General features: G+C 36.9%; 1 protein-coding gene across 1 annotated transcript in view; it reads left to right on the top strand.

Annotated features, from left to right (window-relative positions):
- The window catches only part of SOS2 (SOS Ras/Rho guanine nucleotide exchange factor 2), a 78,463-nt gene that overhangs the window by 7,588 nt on the left and 52,831 nt on the right, over positions 1-18,044 (top strand). The window contains exons 2-4 of the mRNA XM_081119648.1: positions 9,931-10,056; positions 13,655-13,786; positions 14,677-14,841. Of these exons, the coding sequence (XP_080975774.1) occupies positions 9,931-10,056; positions 13,655-13,786; positions 14,677-14,841 (423 nt within the window). The remainder of the gene's footprint in view (positions 1-9,930; positions 10,057-13,654; positions 13,787-14,676; positions 14,842-18,044) is intronic.

The raw sequence follows: 18,044 nt of genomic DNA, 5'->3' as shown, positions 1-18,044 counted from the left end.
TTGATTGGTCGGGCCTGAGAGGCTTAGTTGGTTGAGCGTCGGGCATCCTGTGCACCAAAATGTTGCCAGTTCAATTCCAGGTCAGGGCACATACCTGGGTTGTGGGTTCAGTCCCTGGTTAGGGACGTACAGAAGGCAACCAATTGATGTTTCTCACTCACATCAGTGGTTCTCTCTCTGTCTCTCCTTTCGTCTCTCTAAGCATATCCTCAGGTGAGGATTAAAAAAAAAAGTCTTTGATTGATCCATCCTTTGTATTTATACTTCATAACAACAAAAATGTCTATTAAATTTTCCCCAATGACTATAAAGCTTTAAAACCTTTCTTTTGGGTTGAATTATTAGTAGAACGTAGTTGATCAAAAGAACATAAGTGTCATGAATTTTGAAAAATAATTAATCATAAAGCTTTATTGAAAATGCATTACTCAATAACATTTATGCAGCTGTTTGTATTATGTTTAAATTAGTTTATGTTTCATGGGTGAAGATTACCTATTCCTAGAATGAGACAGGGTCTTGCTCTTGTGAATCAGGCAGGATTCAGCATAGATTTTATTCCTATTTCCATTTCTGTAGATGTAAGTCTTGAGAACCCTTGTTAATATAAATAGAAGAAAAAAAGTAAAGTAGCCCAGCTGGGCATGGCTCAGTGGTTGAGTGTTGACCTAGGATCCAGGAGATCACAGTTCGATTCCCAGTCAGGGCACGTGCCTAGGTTGCCGGCTTGATCCCCAGTCGGGGGCATGCAGGAGGCAGCCAATCAATGACGACTCTCTCATCATTGTTGTTTCTCTCTCTCTCTCTCTCTCTCTCTCTCTCTCTCTCTCCCTCCCCCTCCCCCCTCCCCCTCCTCTCCCTTTCTCCCTCTCCCCCTCCCCTTCCCCTTCTCCCTTCCTCTCTCTGAAATCAATAAAGATATATTTTAAAAAAATTAAAGCAATCAAACTCAATTTAAAAATGTCCTTCAAATTATGTACCAAAATTTTTATTGTGATCTATCAAAAATTATTTTTAATGATGTATCAGCCAGCAACTGAGTTAGGTTCTCCTTCAGTTTTGTTTAAAGCAAAAAGTTGGAAACGCCCTGACTTGCAAAATGATTTGTTGCCTGATCTTTAGAGTTATTGGCTTTTTCATTTTCTAGCATTTCCAGGACTTGTCAAATGCTAATTTAAATGTTACTTTTTCACTTTTTTTTTTATTTAGAGGTACTTTGTTTAGTCTAATATATCCAAGAAAGATTGGGAAATAAAACAGTATTAACTTCACCTTAGCCATGGCTGGCTGGCTTGCTTGCTTTCTCTTTCTCCCTCCCCTCCCCTCCCCTCCCCTCCCCTCCCCTCCCCTCCCCTCCCCTCCCCTCCCCCTCCCCTCCCCTCCCCTCCCCCTTCCCCTCCCTCCCCTCCCCCTCCCCTCCCTCCCCTCCCCTCCCCCTCCCCCTCCCCCTCCCCCTCCCCCTCCCCCTCCCTCCCTCCTCCCCCTCCTCCTCCTCCCCCCTCCCCCTCCCCTCCCCCTCCCCTCCCCCTCCCCCTCCCTCCCTCCTCCCCCTCCCCCTCCCTCCTCCCCTCCCCCCTCCCCCTCCCTTCCTTCCTTCCTTCCTTCCTTCCTTCCTTCCTTCCTTCCTTCCTTCCTTCCTTCCTTCCTTCCTTCTTTCCTTCCTTCTTTTTTTCAATTAATCCTCACCTGAGGACATGTTTGTTTTTAAAGATTTTTTAAAAATTGTTTTTTTTAGAGAGAGAGGAAGGAAGAGGGAGAGAGAGAAACATTGATTCATTACCTCCCGAACATGCTTCAATAGGGGATCAAACCCACAACCTAGGTATGTGTCCTGACCAGAATCGAACCTGCAGGCTTTTGGTGTACAGGTCGTTGTTCCAACCAACTAAGCCACCCAGCCAAGGCCATGACAGTATGTATTGATAAAATGTATTTTACCTCGTTATATTCTTTTTTTTAAAATATAATATTTTTTATTGATTTTTAGAGCTAGAGGAAGGGAGAGGGAGAGAGAAAGAGAAACATCCATGTGAGACCAGAACATCAATCGACTGCCTCCTGCACACCTCCTCCTGGGGATTGAGCCCAAAACCCAGGCATGTGCCCTCACTGGGAATCAAACCTGTGACCTCTTGGTACATGGGATCATGCTCAACCAACTGAGCCACACTGGCCCAGCACATTCTTTTAAATATATTTTCATTCAGTCCTTGGAGCTGCAGATCTAGCTTATTGTATTACTTTTCTGTTGATGCATAACAAATTATCAAAAACTTAGTGGCTTAATACAACACATTTATTTTTCTCACAGTTTCTGTAAGTTAGGAGTCCAGACATGGCTTAGCTGGATTCTCTTCTTAGGGTCTCACAAGGATGAAATCAAGGTATTTGCTGGGGCTGCAGTCTCATTGAGGCTTGGGGTCCTCTTCCAAGCTTTTGTGGTTATTGGCAGAATTCATTTTCTTTCAGTTGCATGTCTGAGACCCTCAGCTCCTAGAGGCCCTCCATTCCTTGCCACATGACTCTCCCTATAACTATCAGTTTGCTTCTTCCAGGCCAACAGGAATATATCTGCTGCTGTTTCTTGTCTCACACTTTTAGACCCTTTTTAAAGGACTCTGCTGATTTAGGTCAGGCCTACTCAGGATAATCTCCCTTTTTAAAAAATATATATCTTTATTGATTTCAGCGAGAGGAAGAGAGGGGGAGAGAGAGATAGAAACGTCAATAATGAGAGAGTCATTGATCGGCTGCTTCCTGCATGCCCCTTACTGGGGATCGAACCCACAACCCTGGCATGTGCCCTGACCGGGAATTGAACCTCGATCTCCTAGATCCTAGGTCGATGCTCAGCCGCTGAGCCACGGCAGCCAGACTAATCTTCCATTTTTATTAACTCAGATTCAACTGATTAGGAACCTTAGCCACCTTTGCAATGTATGGTAACCTGATTACAGAAGTGATACTCCCTTATATTCACAGGTGCTGCCCTCACTCAAGGAGACAGATGTATTCCAGGGGTGGGAATCTTAGGAGTCACTTTAGAATCCTGCCTACCACACTCATTCGTTTTATGGAAGATATCAACCACATGACCTAAATGTCAAGGTCAATTTTAATTGTCAAACCAACCAAACCTAATCATATTTATCTTCTTTCAGACAAAGTCTGGCCTAATTTTTCAATTCAAATGAATATAAATACATGTCACATGCCAACCCCTCATGAGCTTTCCCCCTCTATAGGATGCATTTTTTTGACAGTAGGCTAGGGCAATGATTTTCAACCTTTTTCATCTCATGGCACACATAAACTAATTACTAAAATTCTGTGGCACACCAAAAATAAATTTTTTGCCGATCTGACCAAAAAAAAAAAAATCATCTATTGTTTTGTTGGCTGTTGTCATTTTTTTATTTGACAGTCTAAGGGAAAAGAGGTCAGTGTCCCTGACTAAATAGTCAGGCATTGCATGTTTTAAAAATTCTTGCAGTGCCCTGGCCGGTGTGTGGTTCAGTGGTTGAGCATTGACCCATGAACCAGGAGGTCATGATTCCATTCCCTGTCAGGGCACATGCCCAGGTTTCAGGCTTGATCCCCATAGGGAGTGTGCAGGAGGCAACTGACCAATTCTCTCTCGTCATTGATGTTTCTCTCTCTCTGTCCCTTTCTCTGAAATCAATAAAAACATATTTTTAAAAATCGCTGGGCTAGGGGATGGAAGAACCAAGGTACTTAAATGAAAAATATATTTATCTCTTTGTTTGGTGTCTTAGAATTTATTTCTTTATTTTATTGCACCGAAGGGCAACACAAAATAGTGGATTCAGGGTAAGTAAGAGGTCTGCCTTTCTTTTATATATATGTTTTTAATTTTTATTTATTGATTTTTAGAGAGAGAGAGAGGAAGGGAGAGAGAAAAAAACATCAATTTGTTCCATTTATGCATTCATTGGTTGATTTTTTTTAAAAATATGTTTTTATTGGTTTTTTAGAGAGAGGAAGGGAGAGGGATAGATAGTAGAAACATCAATGGGCTGCCTCCTGCACGCCCCCTACTGGGGATTGAACTGGCAACTTGGGCAAGTGCCCTGACCAGGAAACAAACCAATGACTTCTTGGTTGGTTCATGGGTTGACGCTCAACCGCTGAGCCATACAGGCCGGGCATCATTGGTTACTTCTTGTATGTACCCTGACCAGGGATTGAACCTGCAGCCTTGGTGTATCAGGACGATGCTCTAACCAACTGAGCTACCTGGCCAGGGCCTGCCTTTTTTCAGTAAAGTGGAAGAGGGCAGTTGTGAAGGAGAGGTGGGGAAGGAGAACCTGTATTACTCTTTTAGTACAGGCACCTTGTCAGACAGATCTTCTTTAAGAAAGAGTACACATGGTAGTTTGGTAGTATGCCCAAGGAGCTTTAACTTTGACTGAATAAAATATATCTAGTAATCATGATCTTTTCCCAGTTCACAGGAAAAAAGGCCAATATTACTTTTATTTTCAATTTTATTTTTTTCTCATGAGCTTTTCTTAAGTCTGTGGTGCCTGTTTCAGCTAACTTGCTAATGGGTAGTGGAACGTTATAAAATACATGGACAAGAGATACAGAAATTTTACAGGGAAAACAGCTTATGATACTTTTTGTTTTCTCTTACAAACATGGGCCTATAGTTTAAAATTATATAGTCATTTATACTAACAGTATCCCTGCTTACTATGGTGAAATATAAATATCTTAATATTTCGTGTTCTGCCAAGAGCACTGTGACTTCCAAATGCTCTGCCACTGGAACAAGTTGGGAACCATTGATCTAGCCTGTACTTTCTTGGCTTTACAGGCTAATGGCCTACCTGTATGGGAAGGTACTTAGAGCTCACATGCCATTTCGTTACAGTCAAGGACAATTTTAATGACAAAAATTTTAGCTTCAGCTAATAGTCTTTTTTACATGTTTTGATTATTTTATGGTGAGCCCTCACCTAAGCTAAATTGAGTGAGATTCCTGGCCAGTAATACCTCATTTTAAATAAACCTACATTGAAAACCTGTCAAGCACCTAATTAAGAGCTTTGAATCTGAGAAGTGAATGTTAATAGACAGTGGGAATAGGGGAACATAGAGTGAGAATCTCCTCATTTATAATGTTTCATGAGATAACTGAGTCCCAGGTACATACCTGGTGAAATAAAAACAAATATTATAGAGTGCTTAATTTTCCCCAGCCTCCAGTTTTCAATCATGCCAAGAAATCTGTTTGCTACTGTGAAGTTTATTTATTTAGCAAGTATTTACTGAGTGCTTTCTTTATGTATGGCATAGTAGGTACTAGGTTACCTGTGTGTTAGGAATAGAGTGGAGAAGTAGGAAGAAACCAAAAACATAAGAAATTGTTCCCGGCCTTAGTGAGTTTATAGCATTCAACTCTGGTTTCAATTCTTGATTATATACCTTGATCAGATTACATATTTTTTATTATTTTAACATCTTTATTGGAAGTATAATTGATGTACAATAAATTGCACATATTTAAAGTGTACAGTTTAAGTCTTTATGCATGTATATACATCAGTGAAACCATCACAATAAAGATAGTGAGTATATCCTTCAGCCCCATAAATTTTCTCATGACTCTGTGATTCTCCCTCCCATTCTTCCCCATTTGTCATCTCCAAGCAATCACTGATTTGCTTTCTATCACTGTAGATTGCACTTTCTAGAGTTTTTTAAAATAATGGAATTATCCAGTATTTTGTCTGGTGTCTTTCACTGAACGTAATTATTTTCAGATTCATCTGTGTCATTGCGTATATCAACAGTTCATTCCTTTGTATTGCTCGGTAGTATCCCATTGTGTGTATAACACTGTTTGTTTATTCATTCGCCTGTTGATGTGTATTTGGTTTTCAGATCTTGGCTATTACAAATAAAGGTGCTGTAAACATTTGTGTACAAGTGTTTGGATAGCCATGTATTTCCTTTTCTTTTGGATAATTACTGAAGAATGGCTGACTCAGATAGTAGATGTATATTTTAAGTAACTATCAAACTGTTTTCCATTCAAATATTTATACAGCTTTACCTTCCCACCAGCCATACAAGAATTCTAGTTCTTTCCTGCCAACACTTGGTATTTAATTTAATTTTAGCCACTCTAATAGATGTGTATCTTGTTGTAGTTTTAATTTGCATTTCCCTGATGTTAATAATGTTGAGCATCTTTCATGTTCTTATTTGCCATCAATATATTATCTTTGGTGAAGTACTCGGATCTTTTGCCCATTTTTGCTGCCCATTGTTTGTTTTCTTATTGTTGAGTTTTGAGAATTCTTTATATGTCTGAATACAAATTCTTTATCAGATACATGCTCTACAAGGATTTTCTTCTAGTCTATAGCTTATCTTTTATTTTCTTAATATTATTTTTGAAAAGCAAAAGTTTTAAATTTTTATGAAGTTTATCCATTTGCTTTTGTAGAGACTATGCCTTTAGTGTCATATCTAAGAAATCTTTAGTTAACTTAGGGTTACAAAAATGTTCTTTTTTTCTTCTAGAAGTTTTATAGTTCTAGGTTTTACATTTTGATTTATGATCTGTTTCAGTTAATTTTTATATATGGTGAGAATTTTGTATATTTTATGTTTGTGTTTTTGCGTATGGATATCTGGTGGTTCTATCACCATTTATTAAAAAGGCTATCCTCCTTTGCTAATGACCTTTGTGCCTTTACAGAATCATTTATCTATATATATATATGTGGTTTTATTTCTGGATTCTCTATTCTATTCCATTGATCTTTGTGCCTATCTTTACATCAGTACCACAATATTTTGATTATGGTAGCTTTATAAAAATTTTTGAAGTCAGGTAGTTTTAGCCCTCCAACTTTGTTCTTTTTTACAGTTGTTTTGATTATTCTAGGACCTTTGTATTTTCATAAGAATTTTAAAATCTGGATATCAATTTCTACAAAAAAAATCTGCTGGAATTTTTATTGGGATTGTGTTGAATTTATATATCATTTGAGAGGAATTGACATCTTAATAATATTGAGTAGTCTAACCTATAAAGTATATCTTTTCATTTATCTAGGCCTTTTAAATTTTCTGTCAGCAATATTTTGTACTGGTTAGTGTATATCTTTAGAACAAAATTTATTGCCTTTTCTTTTTTTCCTTTCTCAAGATTTCTTTGGCTAACCTAGGTTCTTTGTATTTCTCTACAGATTTTAGAATCAGCCTGTCAATTTCTATTTTAAAGCCTTGTTTTTTCTTTTTAAGTTGAATTTTAGCTCATTCAGAACAAACAAAACTTCCAGTATTCTCAACATTTGCAGCCTTGCAGAAATCTTGGCAATGGAATGAAGAATTTGACATAAATAAATGTCACACTGTATAGCCAAAGGGATTTACTTCTACATTGTGCCAGAAACTCAAATATTAGTTGATTGAGCAAATACACTGGCAGGAATTTTTATTTGATTGTGAATATTGAGAACTTAAAAATATAAGTTAGGAAACATTCTGAAATTCATCAAATCTAGTGTTTATTGGGGTAAAAAATAATTTAAAGTTTAATGCTTTTATGTGTGTTGATGCCTGGATCTGTAGTACTATGACTATTTTGTTTACAGTGTATGCGTAAGGAAATACCTTCTGGCAGTTTGAAAATATGATGTAACTAAAATACAAGTCTGACTTGTTAATCTACTATTAAAGACTGAAAATTATTTTAATTGCTCTTTTTCTGACTAGTCCTTCAGAAAAAAAATAATAGGTGAGTTTGTTCTAATGTGGTACTTTTATGTTTACTGTATCTTAGGGAGCTGAGATAGTAAATCTGTCGAACTGCAAAGTATGATTATCTTTTATTGTCATCTTGATGTCCTATTAGTATTCATGGGTAGGATTTTAACATTGTATATTTGTTTTTATGATTTTTCATATTTGCAATTACTTTTAGAAGTTTGGCATAAGAAACTTTGATGTTCAGTGTTGAAGTTCCTGTGCAGATCATTTACTAAAATACAGTCATAGAAAAAAAATCCATCCCAGTTAGACATTATCTTAATTCTCATTCACATTTCCACTGAGTAGGGTCCTTGGCTTTTATGGAATGATGTTATAAGAAATAGCCCTGTGGCTCAGCCCACATGGCTCAGCGATTGGGCATCAACCAGGAGATCCAGGAGATCGAGGTTTGATTCCTGGTCAGGGTACATGCCTGGGTTTTGGACTTGACCCCCAGTGCGGGGTGTGTGTGTGTGCAGGAGGCAGCCAATCAATGACTCCCTCATCACTGATGTTTCTCTCTCTCCCCCCACTCTTCCTTCCTCTCTCTGAAATCAATAAAGTTGTATTTTAAAAAAATACATTAAAAGAAAAGGAAAGAAATAATTCTGTGAACTCCACTGCTAAACTTCCAGTGTAAACTTTCATTTTATATAAAAAAAGAAAGTCTTTTTAATCATATTGATCTAATAGAAATATATAGTAAGATGTAGTTAAGTTTCCTCTTGTCATGTTAAAGTGCAAGATGTAAGAGGAAATATTTATTTCCCCCAAATCCATTTTGAATTTATAAGAAAACATAAAGCCTGACTTTTTGTATGTTGGCCCTATATGAATTTCTAACTGCCTTACTTAAACTCTTATCCAAACTTCTTAAAAAATATTCTTATTGTCTTATGTGTCCTTCCTCTTTCCCACTTCCTTGCTTCAAATCATGTTTCTCACAGTGATTTGTTACAATATTCCATATCACTAAGGATAAAAAGTACTTTATTGTGTACATTATCTGTTGACTTTCCAGCATGGAAGGTAAGGATTTAATATTTATATATGTGTGTGTGTGTGTGTGTGTGTGTGTGTAAATGTATAATCTTTACTGATTTCAGAGAGAGAAAAGGAGAGGGAGAGAGAGAGATAGAAACATCAATGATGAGAGAGTCATTGACCAGCTGCCTCCTGCACACCCCCCACTGGGGAGCAAGCTTGCAGCCTGGGCATGTGTCCTAACTGGGAATCAAACCGTGATCTTCTGGATCATAGGTTGATGCTCAACCTCTGAGCCATGCTGGCTGGGCATATACAAAGAACATTTTGACAACTGCCAGATGGGAGGGTGGTTGGGGGTATGGGAGAAAAAGGTGAAGGGATTAAGAAGTACAAATTGGTAGTTACAGAACAGTCATTGCGTACAGCATAGGGAATATAGTTAATAATATTGTAATTGCTACATATGGTGTCAGATGGGTACTAGATTTATCAGGGTGATCACTTTGTGAGTTATAGAAATATCTAATCACAGGATTGTACCTGAAACTAATATAATATTGTATGTCAACTATATTTGAAAAATAAAAAATTATTAAAGGGCAAAAAAAAATAAGAACTTTAACAACAAAAAAGGCTCAGCACAGCTACATGGCAACAATAAGGAAGGAGTGTATACAATTGTAAAAGGAAGTGGACTAGCATCTATTTTGTAGAGCAGTTCTATAATTTGTAAAATAGTATGGCTAGTCAGAGATACCTCTATAGCTGGGATTTCTGACCTAGTGTTCAGGGACTTTTAGTAGGTGTATTATTAGTTAACTTCAGAGTATCTGTGATTCCTCTGAGATTGTATAGAATATTTCATGTGTATATGCTTTTTTGGTGGGAAGGAGGGAGAAGGGCCAATAGACTTTCATAGGATCCAAAAAAGTTTAAGAACCACTGCTCTGTGGGTTAAGAAAGACTTACAAAGATCAACAAATACAGGTATTGTGTTTTGTGTGTGTGTGTGTGTGTGTGTGTGTGTGTGTGTTTTATGTCAGTATTTGAGTAATCATGCTGATATATATTAATTATACATAAAAGTCTCTGACTTTTATTCAGTAAAATATTATTTTGCCTGTATATTAACTGAGAACTTTGTTTTTAAAGGTTCAAGAGCAAGTACATCCCAATCTCTCAGCTAATGAAGAATCTCTCTATTATATTGAAGAGCTGATTTTTCAGCTGCTTAATAAATTATGCATGGCCCAACCAAGGACTGTTCAAGATGTGGAGGTAAAAACTATTTTGTTATTTCAAAAACTCACTGAACTACTGTACAAATAAATTTTTGAATCCAAATATATATCATTCTAAATTATTGTGAAAACTAACTCCATTCAAATCATATGTGGCCTATTGGTCAGTTCATTTTTGACAAACATATTAAGGCAATTCAATGGGGAAAGGAAAGTTTTTCAGCAAAAACAAAAAAAAAATGCTAGAACAGCTATCTAAATTTAAGGAGCAAAAAACCTTGAAACCTATCTCACACAATTAATTCATGATGGATCATGATCTTAAAAGCTGAAACTTTAGTTTCTAGAAGAAAATGCAGGAGCATACTTTCATAACCTGAGGTTAAGCAAGTTTTTTTTGTTTTCTTTTTTACAGAGGACTCAAATACAATAAGTATTAAAGAATAAAATTAATGAGGAAAAAAAAGGTGTAAGTCACAGACTAGGAGAAAATGTTTGTAGTATGTATTCCTTACAAAGAATTTGTATACAGAATATGTTAAGAACTTCTACAAATCAATAATAAAAAGACACCCTACTTTTACCCCAAATGGGCAAAAGTCTTGAATAGACATTTCATAAAAGAAGATCTACTAATGGTCAGTGAACACATGAAACGTTGCTCAATCTCACAAGTCATCAGGGAAATAGAAAGTAAAACCACAATGAGATACCATTTCAAACCCACTGAAAGCGATAAAATTAAAGACATAACACCAAGTATTGATGAGATGTAAAGCAAAGAGAACTGTTTACATTGGGAATGGAAAATTGTATAACCACTTTGGAAAATTGTTGGCAGTTGTTTATAAAGTTAAATATATATCTAGCCTATGACCTAGCAGTTTTACTCCTAGGTATTTAACCCTAGATGAATGAAAATATATGTTCACAAAAAGGCACACATGAATGTCCAAACAGTTTTATTCATAATAGCCAGAAATTAGAAACAACCAAATTTCCATCAACAAGAAAATGGGGCCCTGCTGGTGTGTCTAAGTGGTTGAGCATTGACCCAGGAACCAAGCCCTCATGGTTTGATTCCCAGTCAGGGCGCATGCTGGGCTTTCAGGCTCAATCCCCAGTAAGGGGCGAACAGGAGACAGTCGATCGATGATGTTTCTCTCTCACTGATGTTTCTCTCTCTCTCTCTCCCTCTTCCTCTGTTTAAAAAAAATGAAAAAGAAAATGGGTAAACAAATTGTGGTAGATTTATAAAATGGGATGCTACTCGGTAATAAAAGAAAAGAATGAGCTGTTGATATATGCAATAACATAGCTACAATTCACAGACATAACATAGAGCAAAAAAAGCCAGACCCCAGAGAGTACATATTGTATGATACCATTTAAGTGAAGTTCAGAAACAGCTAAAATTAATGGTGATAGAAATCAGGATGATGGGTGGCTGCCTTTGAGGGGTGGAGATTAGATGCTAGAAATGTTCTGTATCTTGATTAGGAAAGCATTTTTCAAAGCTCATTGAATTGTACACTTCAGATCTGTGCATTTTGCTGCGTATAAATATTGCCTCACCCTAGCCAGTTTGGCTCAGTGGTTAGAATGTTGGCCGGTAGGTAGACTGAGAGATCCTGGATTGGATTCTGGCCAAGGGCATGTACCATGGTTGCAGGCTCGATCCCCGGCCCCTTTTGGGGGGAGTGCTGGAGGCAACCAATTGGTGTGTCTCTCACATCGATGTTTCTCTCTCAGAAAAGCAATGGAAAAAATATCCTTGGGTGAGGATTTTAAAAAAAGAAATTGCCTCAATAAAGGAATAATATATTGCCCTGGCTGATGTGGCTCAGTTGGTTGGTCACACCCTCAGTTCCCAGTCAGGGTACATACCTAGGTTGTGGGTTTGATCCACATTACCCCAGTTGGGTGTGTGAGAGGCAGCTAGTCAGTTTCTCTTCCTCCCTCCCGCCCTCTGTCTAGAATCAATAAACATATCCTCAGGTGAGGATTAAAATAAATAAATAAATAAAAAATAAAGGACTAGTATAAATCTCAAGGATGTAGTGCTAAAATATTTTGGTTCAGCTACATAGGAGTATTTTTAGATTTTTAGAAATAACTGTCAGTATAGCTTTCAGAAATTCCTTTTTTAAAATTGAATTTATTGAAGTGACACTGATTAACAAAATTATACAGATTTCAGGTGCACAATTCTACAACACATCATCTGTACCCCATATTGTGAGCTCACCCCAAGTAAAGTCTCCGTCCATCATTGTTTATTCCTCCTATATCCTTCTCCACCTCCCCCAACCCCCCTCTTTCCCTGCTTCGAAATCACCACCTTGTTGTCCGTGTTGTCTGTGGCCCAAGAGTTTTTTCTCTTTCTCTTTTGCTTAATCCCTCCACACCCCCAGCCTGCTCCCCCCTTCCCCAACAGCTGTCAGCTTGCTTTCTATCTATGAGTCTGCCTTTTGCACTATACTGTGTATATCACCTTTCCTTTGAAGGTTGTTTCTATAATAAGGCAACGGCTTCCAGTATGAAGGAAAATCTTATTTTGGAGTAATTGAGCTATTAAGAGTTTCAGGGACTTTGGACATTAAAGTAAAGCATTTGTTTCCCTAATCTCTGCTGTAAGAATTGGTCATTAAATAAATGTAATAAAAGCATACTTTTCAATAGCTAAAGATGCTAAAAGCTTAGTATAATTTAAAAAATTAGAAATTCTGCTAAATTGGGGTTTGATTCAGCTGTCTTTACTTCTCACTATTCGTGCCAATCACGTTCAAGTTAAGGTTAGATAAACCATAATAATAACCTAAAAGGCTTGGACTCTTTTTTTGCTAAGAGATGCATTTCTTTAAGTCACTCTCTAAGTTCTGCCACCCACTTGATCCTCTAAGAGGTACATGATCTCTCTTCTTTTTAAAATTCTTCTCTATATTTGAAGCTCTAAGATTAGCAAAAGGAAAACGACTGCTTAATAATTATTAATAATGAGTTAACTTTTTCTACCTGGAAACCTTACTGTATAATCTCTGATATCTTATGCTAGCTTTAATCTCCTAATAGTATTACTTTTGTGTGGTTTTTTTTTTCAGTTCCATTTTAATTATGATTACACTTAAAGCTTTCTGTTTAAATTTCACCTTTTTATTTACCTATGGGAATTACGTGGAAAAATATTGATTGTTAATTTTTTAAAAAATTTTTACTTATTATAGGAATAAAAACATTATATTACTATTACCTGCTACAATTAAGAATGGTGATAGCCCTGGCTGGTGTTACTCAATGGTTAGAGCCTTGGCCCATGGACTGAAGGGTCCCAGGTTCAATTCCCGGTCAAGGGCACGTACCTGGGTTGCAGGTTCCATCCCCAACCCCGGTTGGGGCATGAGCAGGAGGCAACCAATTGATATGTCTCTTTCACATTGATGTTTCTCTCGCTCTCTCCCTCCCTCCCTCCCTCTTTCCCTCTCCCCCCTTCTCCCTCCCACTCTCTCTAAAAATCAATGGAAAAAATATCCTTGGGTGAGGATTAAGAAAAACAAAAACAAAAGAATGGTGATAATGTTGTATGAATTTTCCACTTATGAGCACTTCTATTAATAATACTGCTATGATCTAAACAGGAACGAGTTCAAAAGACCTTTCCTCATCCAATTGATAAATGGGCTATTGCTGATGCACAGTCTGCCATAGAGAAACGAAAACGAAGAAATCCCCTCTTACTGCCTGTGGACAAAATCCATCCTTCACTGAAGGTAATAAATAAAAAAATAAAACATTGGGGAAGTTCTTTATAACAAATAATACTTATATAGTATTGATTGATATATATATACATTATATACATTATTTATATAACATGGTCTATGTTATTGTATTTGTGCACTTTCGTGTGTGTATATTTGTACTTACACATGTATATCTTAATATGTGTACAAAATAAAAATAAGTATAGTTTGATAAAAATCAGATTGCCTTTCAGATAATATTAAAAGTTAATGATAAGCAATAATGCATCTTCGTGGCATCTTCTGATGACTCCTACCCCTGGCTGATTTTCAGTCTTTTGTTGATTAAGAAAATACATGTCAAAAACTGAGTTCAGAACTGTTTTTAAATTAATCTCTGTTTATCACAGATATTTTTATATATATAGGAAAGTAGACTAGGGAATATTATTTTGTCTATAGGAAATACTTGGAGTGTACGTGGATTTGAATACCCCTTCGTAGCAATTTTAAGAACCTCCCTTTTACATATACATACTCTCTCAATAGAAACCATAATTCGAGGATATTGGTTAAAGCAAGGTCCTTGGAGATAGCAGATACTTTTCAAAGGGTTTTAGATAATGTATTAATTAGGAAGTTTTCAGTGAAGTCCACCCCAAGATTTCTATATCAGAATGAACTATCTTTTTGTTTGATTCTAAAGGCATATTTATTAGATTAAATGTCTCTTTATTTAAAAATCCCTTGGTACTGGGACCAATAACTCATTTTATATGTATGGTACCTGTAAGTTTAGACATTTGGTTTATAGAAAGTTCTTTATAAGTGAGAATGTTAAGTTAAAGTTTTAAATGTTTAACTGGTACTTGATAGTGTCATTTTTTTAGAATTGAATTGTTTATTTTTTTCCACAGGAAGTTTTAGGGTACAAAGTGGACTACCATGTGTCCTTATATATTGTGGCTGTACTAGAGTATATCTCAGCTGATATTTTGAAATTGGCTGGTAATTATGTTTATAATATTCGACATTATGAAATATCTCAGCAGGACATTAAAGTGTCAATGTGTGCAGATAAGGTAAGTTTTAAAAGATATTTAAATTTAAGTTGAATAATAGTGACTGTATGTTACTTCTATCTCCCACTTTTTAATGATTATATTAGTAATTTTTATAACTCCTGGTTTTGGAAGACAGAAAAATGCTGGCTTTACAGACTAACCATGATATTTCCAGATTTTTCACCATATGACAAGATGGAAATCTCTTTTTTTCCCAACAAGAATCTTTTACCTACAGGAAAAAAAACATGCAGAACCTCAAACCAATTTAAGAAAAGTAGTCTGAGTTTTATAGTTTTATTTATTTATTTGTTTGAGTTTTATAGTTTTAGGAACAGAATATGTACAGAGTATTCAGATACTTTTAAGCATAAGAAGTCATTTTGGGAAACATAATTTGGTTTCATAGAATAGTCTAGTGGGGCATAGGAGAGAGAAAAAGACTTTGCAATGCCAAAGTTACTTCCTTTTGATAATTTGTTATATCTCTTCCTTTCTGGCTGTAAGCTACTAAGGAAAAAAATTGAGTATTTTTTTTCTCTCCTCCTTTCCTTTCTACTTTTCTTTCTTTTTTCCTTACTTTTTAAATCAATATTATTGAGTACCTTTCATGGGCCAGTTGCTGTTCTGAGCATTGAAGATACAGCAGTGAACAAGTCAGCAAACCCTGTGTTAAAAGGAATTTATTTTAATGGGAAATAGGAATATTGTAAACAAATAATTGCAGCATAATGTATTTAAAATTATTAAATAGATAAGTCAGGGGTGTAGGGGAGACCAGGAACACTTCACAAAGAAGATGCCTAAATGAGACCTCTAAGGGTGAATAGCCCTCAGGACCTGGCATATGCTAGTGGTTCTCTACTTTGACTATACATCAAAATTACCAGAAAGCTTTTAAAGAATACTGATGTGTCTCACCCACAAAGATTCTAATTTACTTAGCCTGGGTTAGGCCTCCAAGCCTCAGTATTTTCAGATTTTTTGAAAGTATCCCAGGTGATTCTGATGAGCAAAAATGATTAAGTAAAAATGATTTTTTACTTAAATTTCATAGAAGTTTTTTCTTATTTCTATTTTGACTTCGAAAATTATGATGGCATGTTTTTTTTTAAACTTTGTTTTTGTTTTTATCTCAGAGTTTTAGTAAAATTACCCGTTCCCTGAACCACTTGAGAGTAAGTTGCCACATGGTTTAGTGTCCTACAAACAAAAACATTTTCCTACATAACCACAGTTTAAATTTATCCATTTGTTTATTTTAATATGGACTCAGATTCTTATTTTATTCATTGGGCCCTAATCCATTACTTCATTATTTAGATACTCAGATTGTCCCACATTTGGCCAGTGGGAGCTCCTTCAGGTTGGTTTCTTTGTCCCTATTCTTTGAACACTCTTTTGACACAAGATGTTCTAGGTTCAGCTTGTTCTTTACCTGCTGCTCAAGCCTGGAATTGTTTTCTAAAATATCCTGGTTCCTCTTAGTGGCGAATGGTATTTTAAAAAAAGATCTGGGTGCTAGATGACCTTACTGCTATTTGAGTATCATTGCTCTGGTCTCTTAGAGGCCAGAGTTAAGGAACACACACACACACACACACACACACACACACACACACACTTATTTCTTATAAGTTCACAGATCTCTCCACACACACACACACACACACACACACACACACACACACACACACACACACTTATTTCTTATAAGTTCACAGATCTCTCCAAACCACTTATTTCTTATAAGTTCACAGATCTCTCCAAACCACACACACACACACACACACACACACACACACACACACACACTTATTTCTTATAAGTTCACAGATCTCTCCAAACCAAGTTTCACAAGTTTACTTTAGCCTCTCCTTTTTCTTTTTCTTTTTCTTTTTCTTTTTCTTTATCCTCACCCAAGGATATGTTTATTTAACTTTTTTATCCTCACCAGAGGATATTTTTTTCCATTGCTTTTCAGAGAGAGTGGAAGGAAGAGAGAGTAAGAGAGAGAGAGAGGGAGAGAGAAACATCAATGTGAGGCACATCGATTGGTTTCCTCTCACACTCACCCTGACTGGGGCTAAGGATTGAGCCTGCAACTGAGGTACATGCCATTGGCCAGAATCGAACCTGGGACCCTTCAGTCCACACGCTGATTCTCTAACCACTGAGCCAAACTGGCTAGGGCTATGTTTATTAATTTTAGAGAGAGAGGAAGGGAGACAGAGAGAGAGAGAAAAAAACATTGATCAATTGCCTTCTGTACATGCCCCAACTGAGGATGGAACCTGCAACCTAGATATGTGCCCTGACTGAAAATCGAACCTGCAGCCTTTTTGGTGTACAGGATGATGCTCCAACCAGTTGAGCCACCCAGCCAGGGCTAGCCTCTCCTTTTTCATATTTGTAGTTCCCTTCTCTGATAGGAAGAAACGCTCCCATTTTTCTTAATATATTATTTTCTTATTTGATCAATCCTCCTATTTAACCAATTTCTGGCAGTCCTCTCTTTCCCACTGGTGTAGGCACCCTCCTTAACCCTCTTTTGGCTCGGGAATCCCTTTTCCCTTGATATATACTCTCCTTACCCTCCCACCCCACCAAGCTTGTACAATCCCATGTTGGGCTGCTGCTGTGGACTATTTTCTCCAACACCCTTCATCAAGCTGCGCTGTCATATGGATAGTCTCTACACCCCAGTTGATCTCCAACATCCCTTGTGATGTGTGCTCCTCTCTACAGACATCCGCCGTACTCCACTCAGAGTCTGTCACCCTAAGATGAGCCACCCCAGCTTTTCCCCACCCTCACCCTGCAGGGCTTCTTACCTTATTTGCTCCATTTCCCCCTCCCACCCATTAGCCTTGGCCAGAATTGTTGAGGAACTGTGGGAAAGGAAGACTTTATACCATATTTGAGGTTCACCTTTTCCATGACTGTTTTTAAAGGTAAAAACAATTAAATTCTAAATAATTTACAGTTTCAGAATTACAACAGGCCAAATCCTCACAATAAACTGACAAATCATCACATAGCTTCTGTTTGGACACTGGGGTACTTAGTCCTTAAAAATTATTCACCCATTTTTATAAAATCCTAATTGGGTGAAATATCTTTCTCATTCAAAGTTAAAGTAGACTTCTCTATTAACTTCCATTCATTAACTCTAATTCTTTCTTCTGAATTACATAAAATCAAAGTGTTTTTCAGAATAC

The sequence above is a fragment of the Miniopterus schreibersii genome (assembly GCF_964146895.1).
Source record: "Miniopterus schreibersii genome assembly, chromosome: 1".
Lineage (NCBI taxonomy): Eukaryota > Metazoa > Chordata > Mammalia > Chiroptera > Miniopteridae > Miniopterus > Miniopterus schreibersii.
Note: the sequence above shows the minus strand (reverse complement) of the source record. Positions and strands in the feature narration are given on the sequence as shown.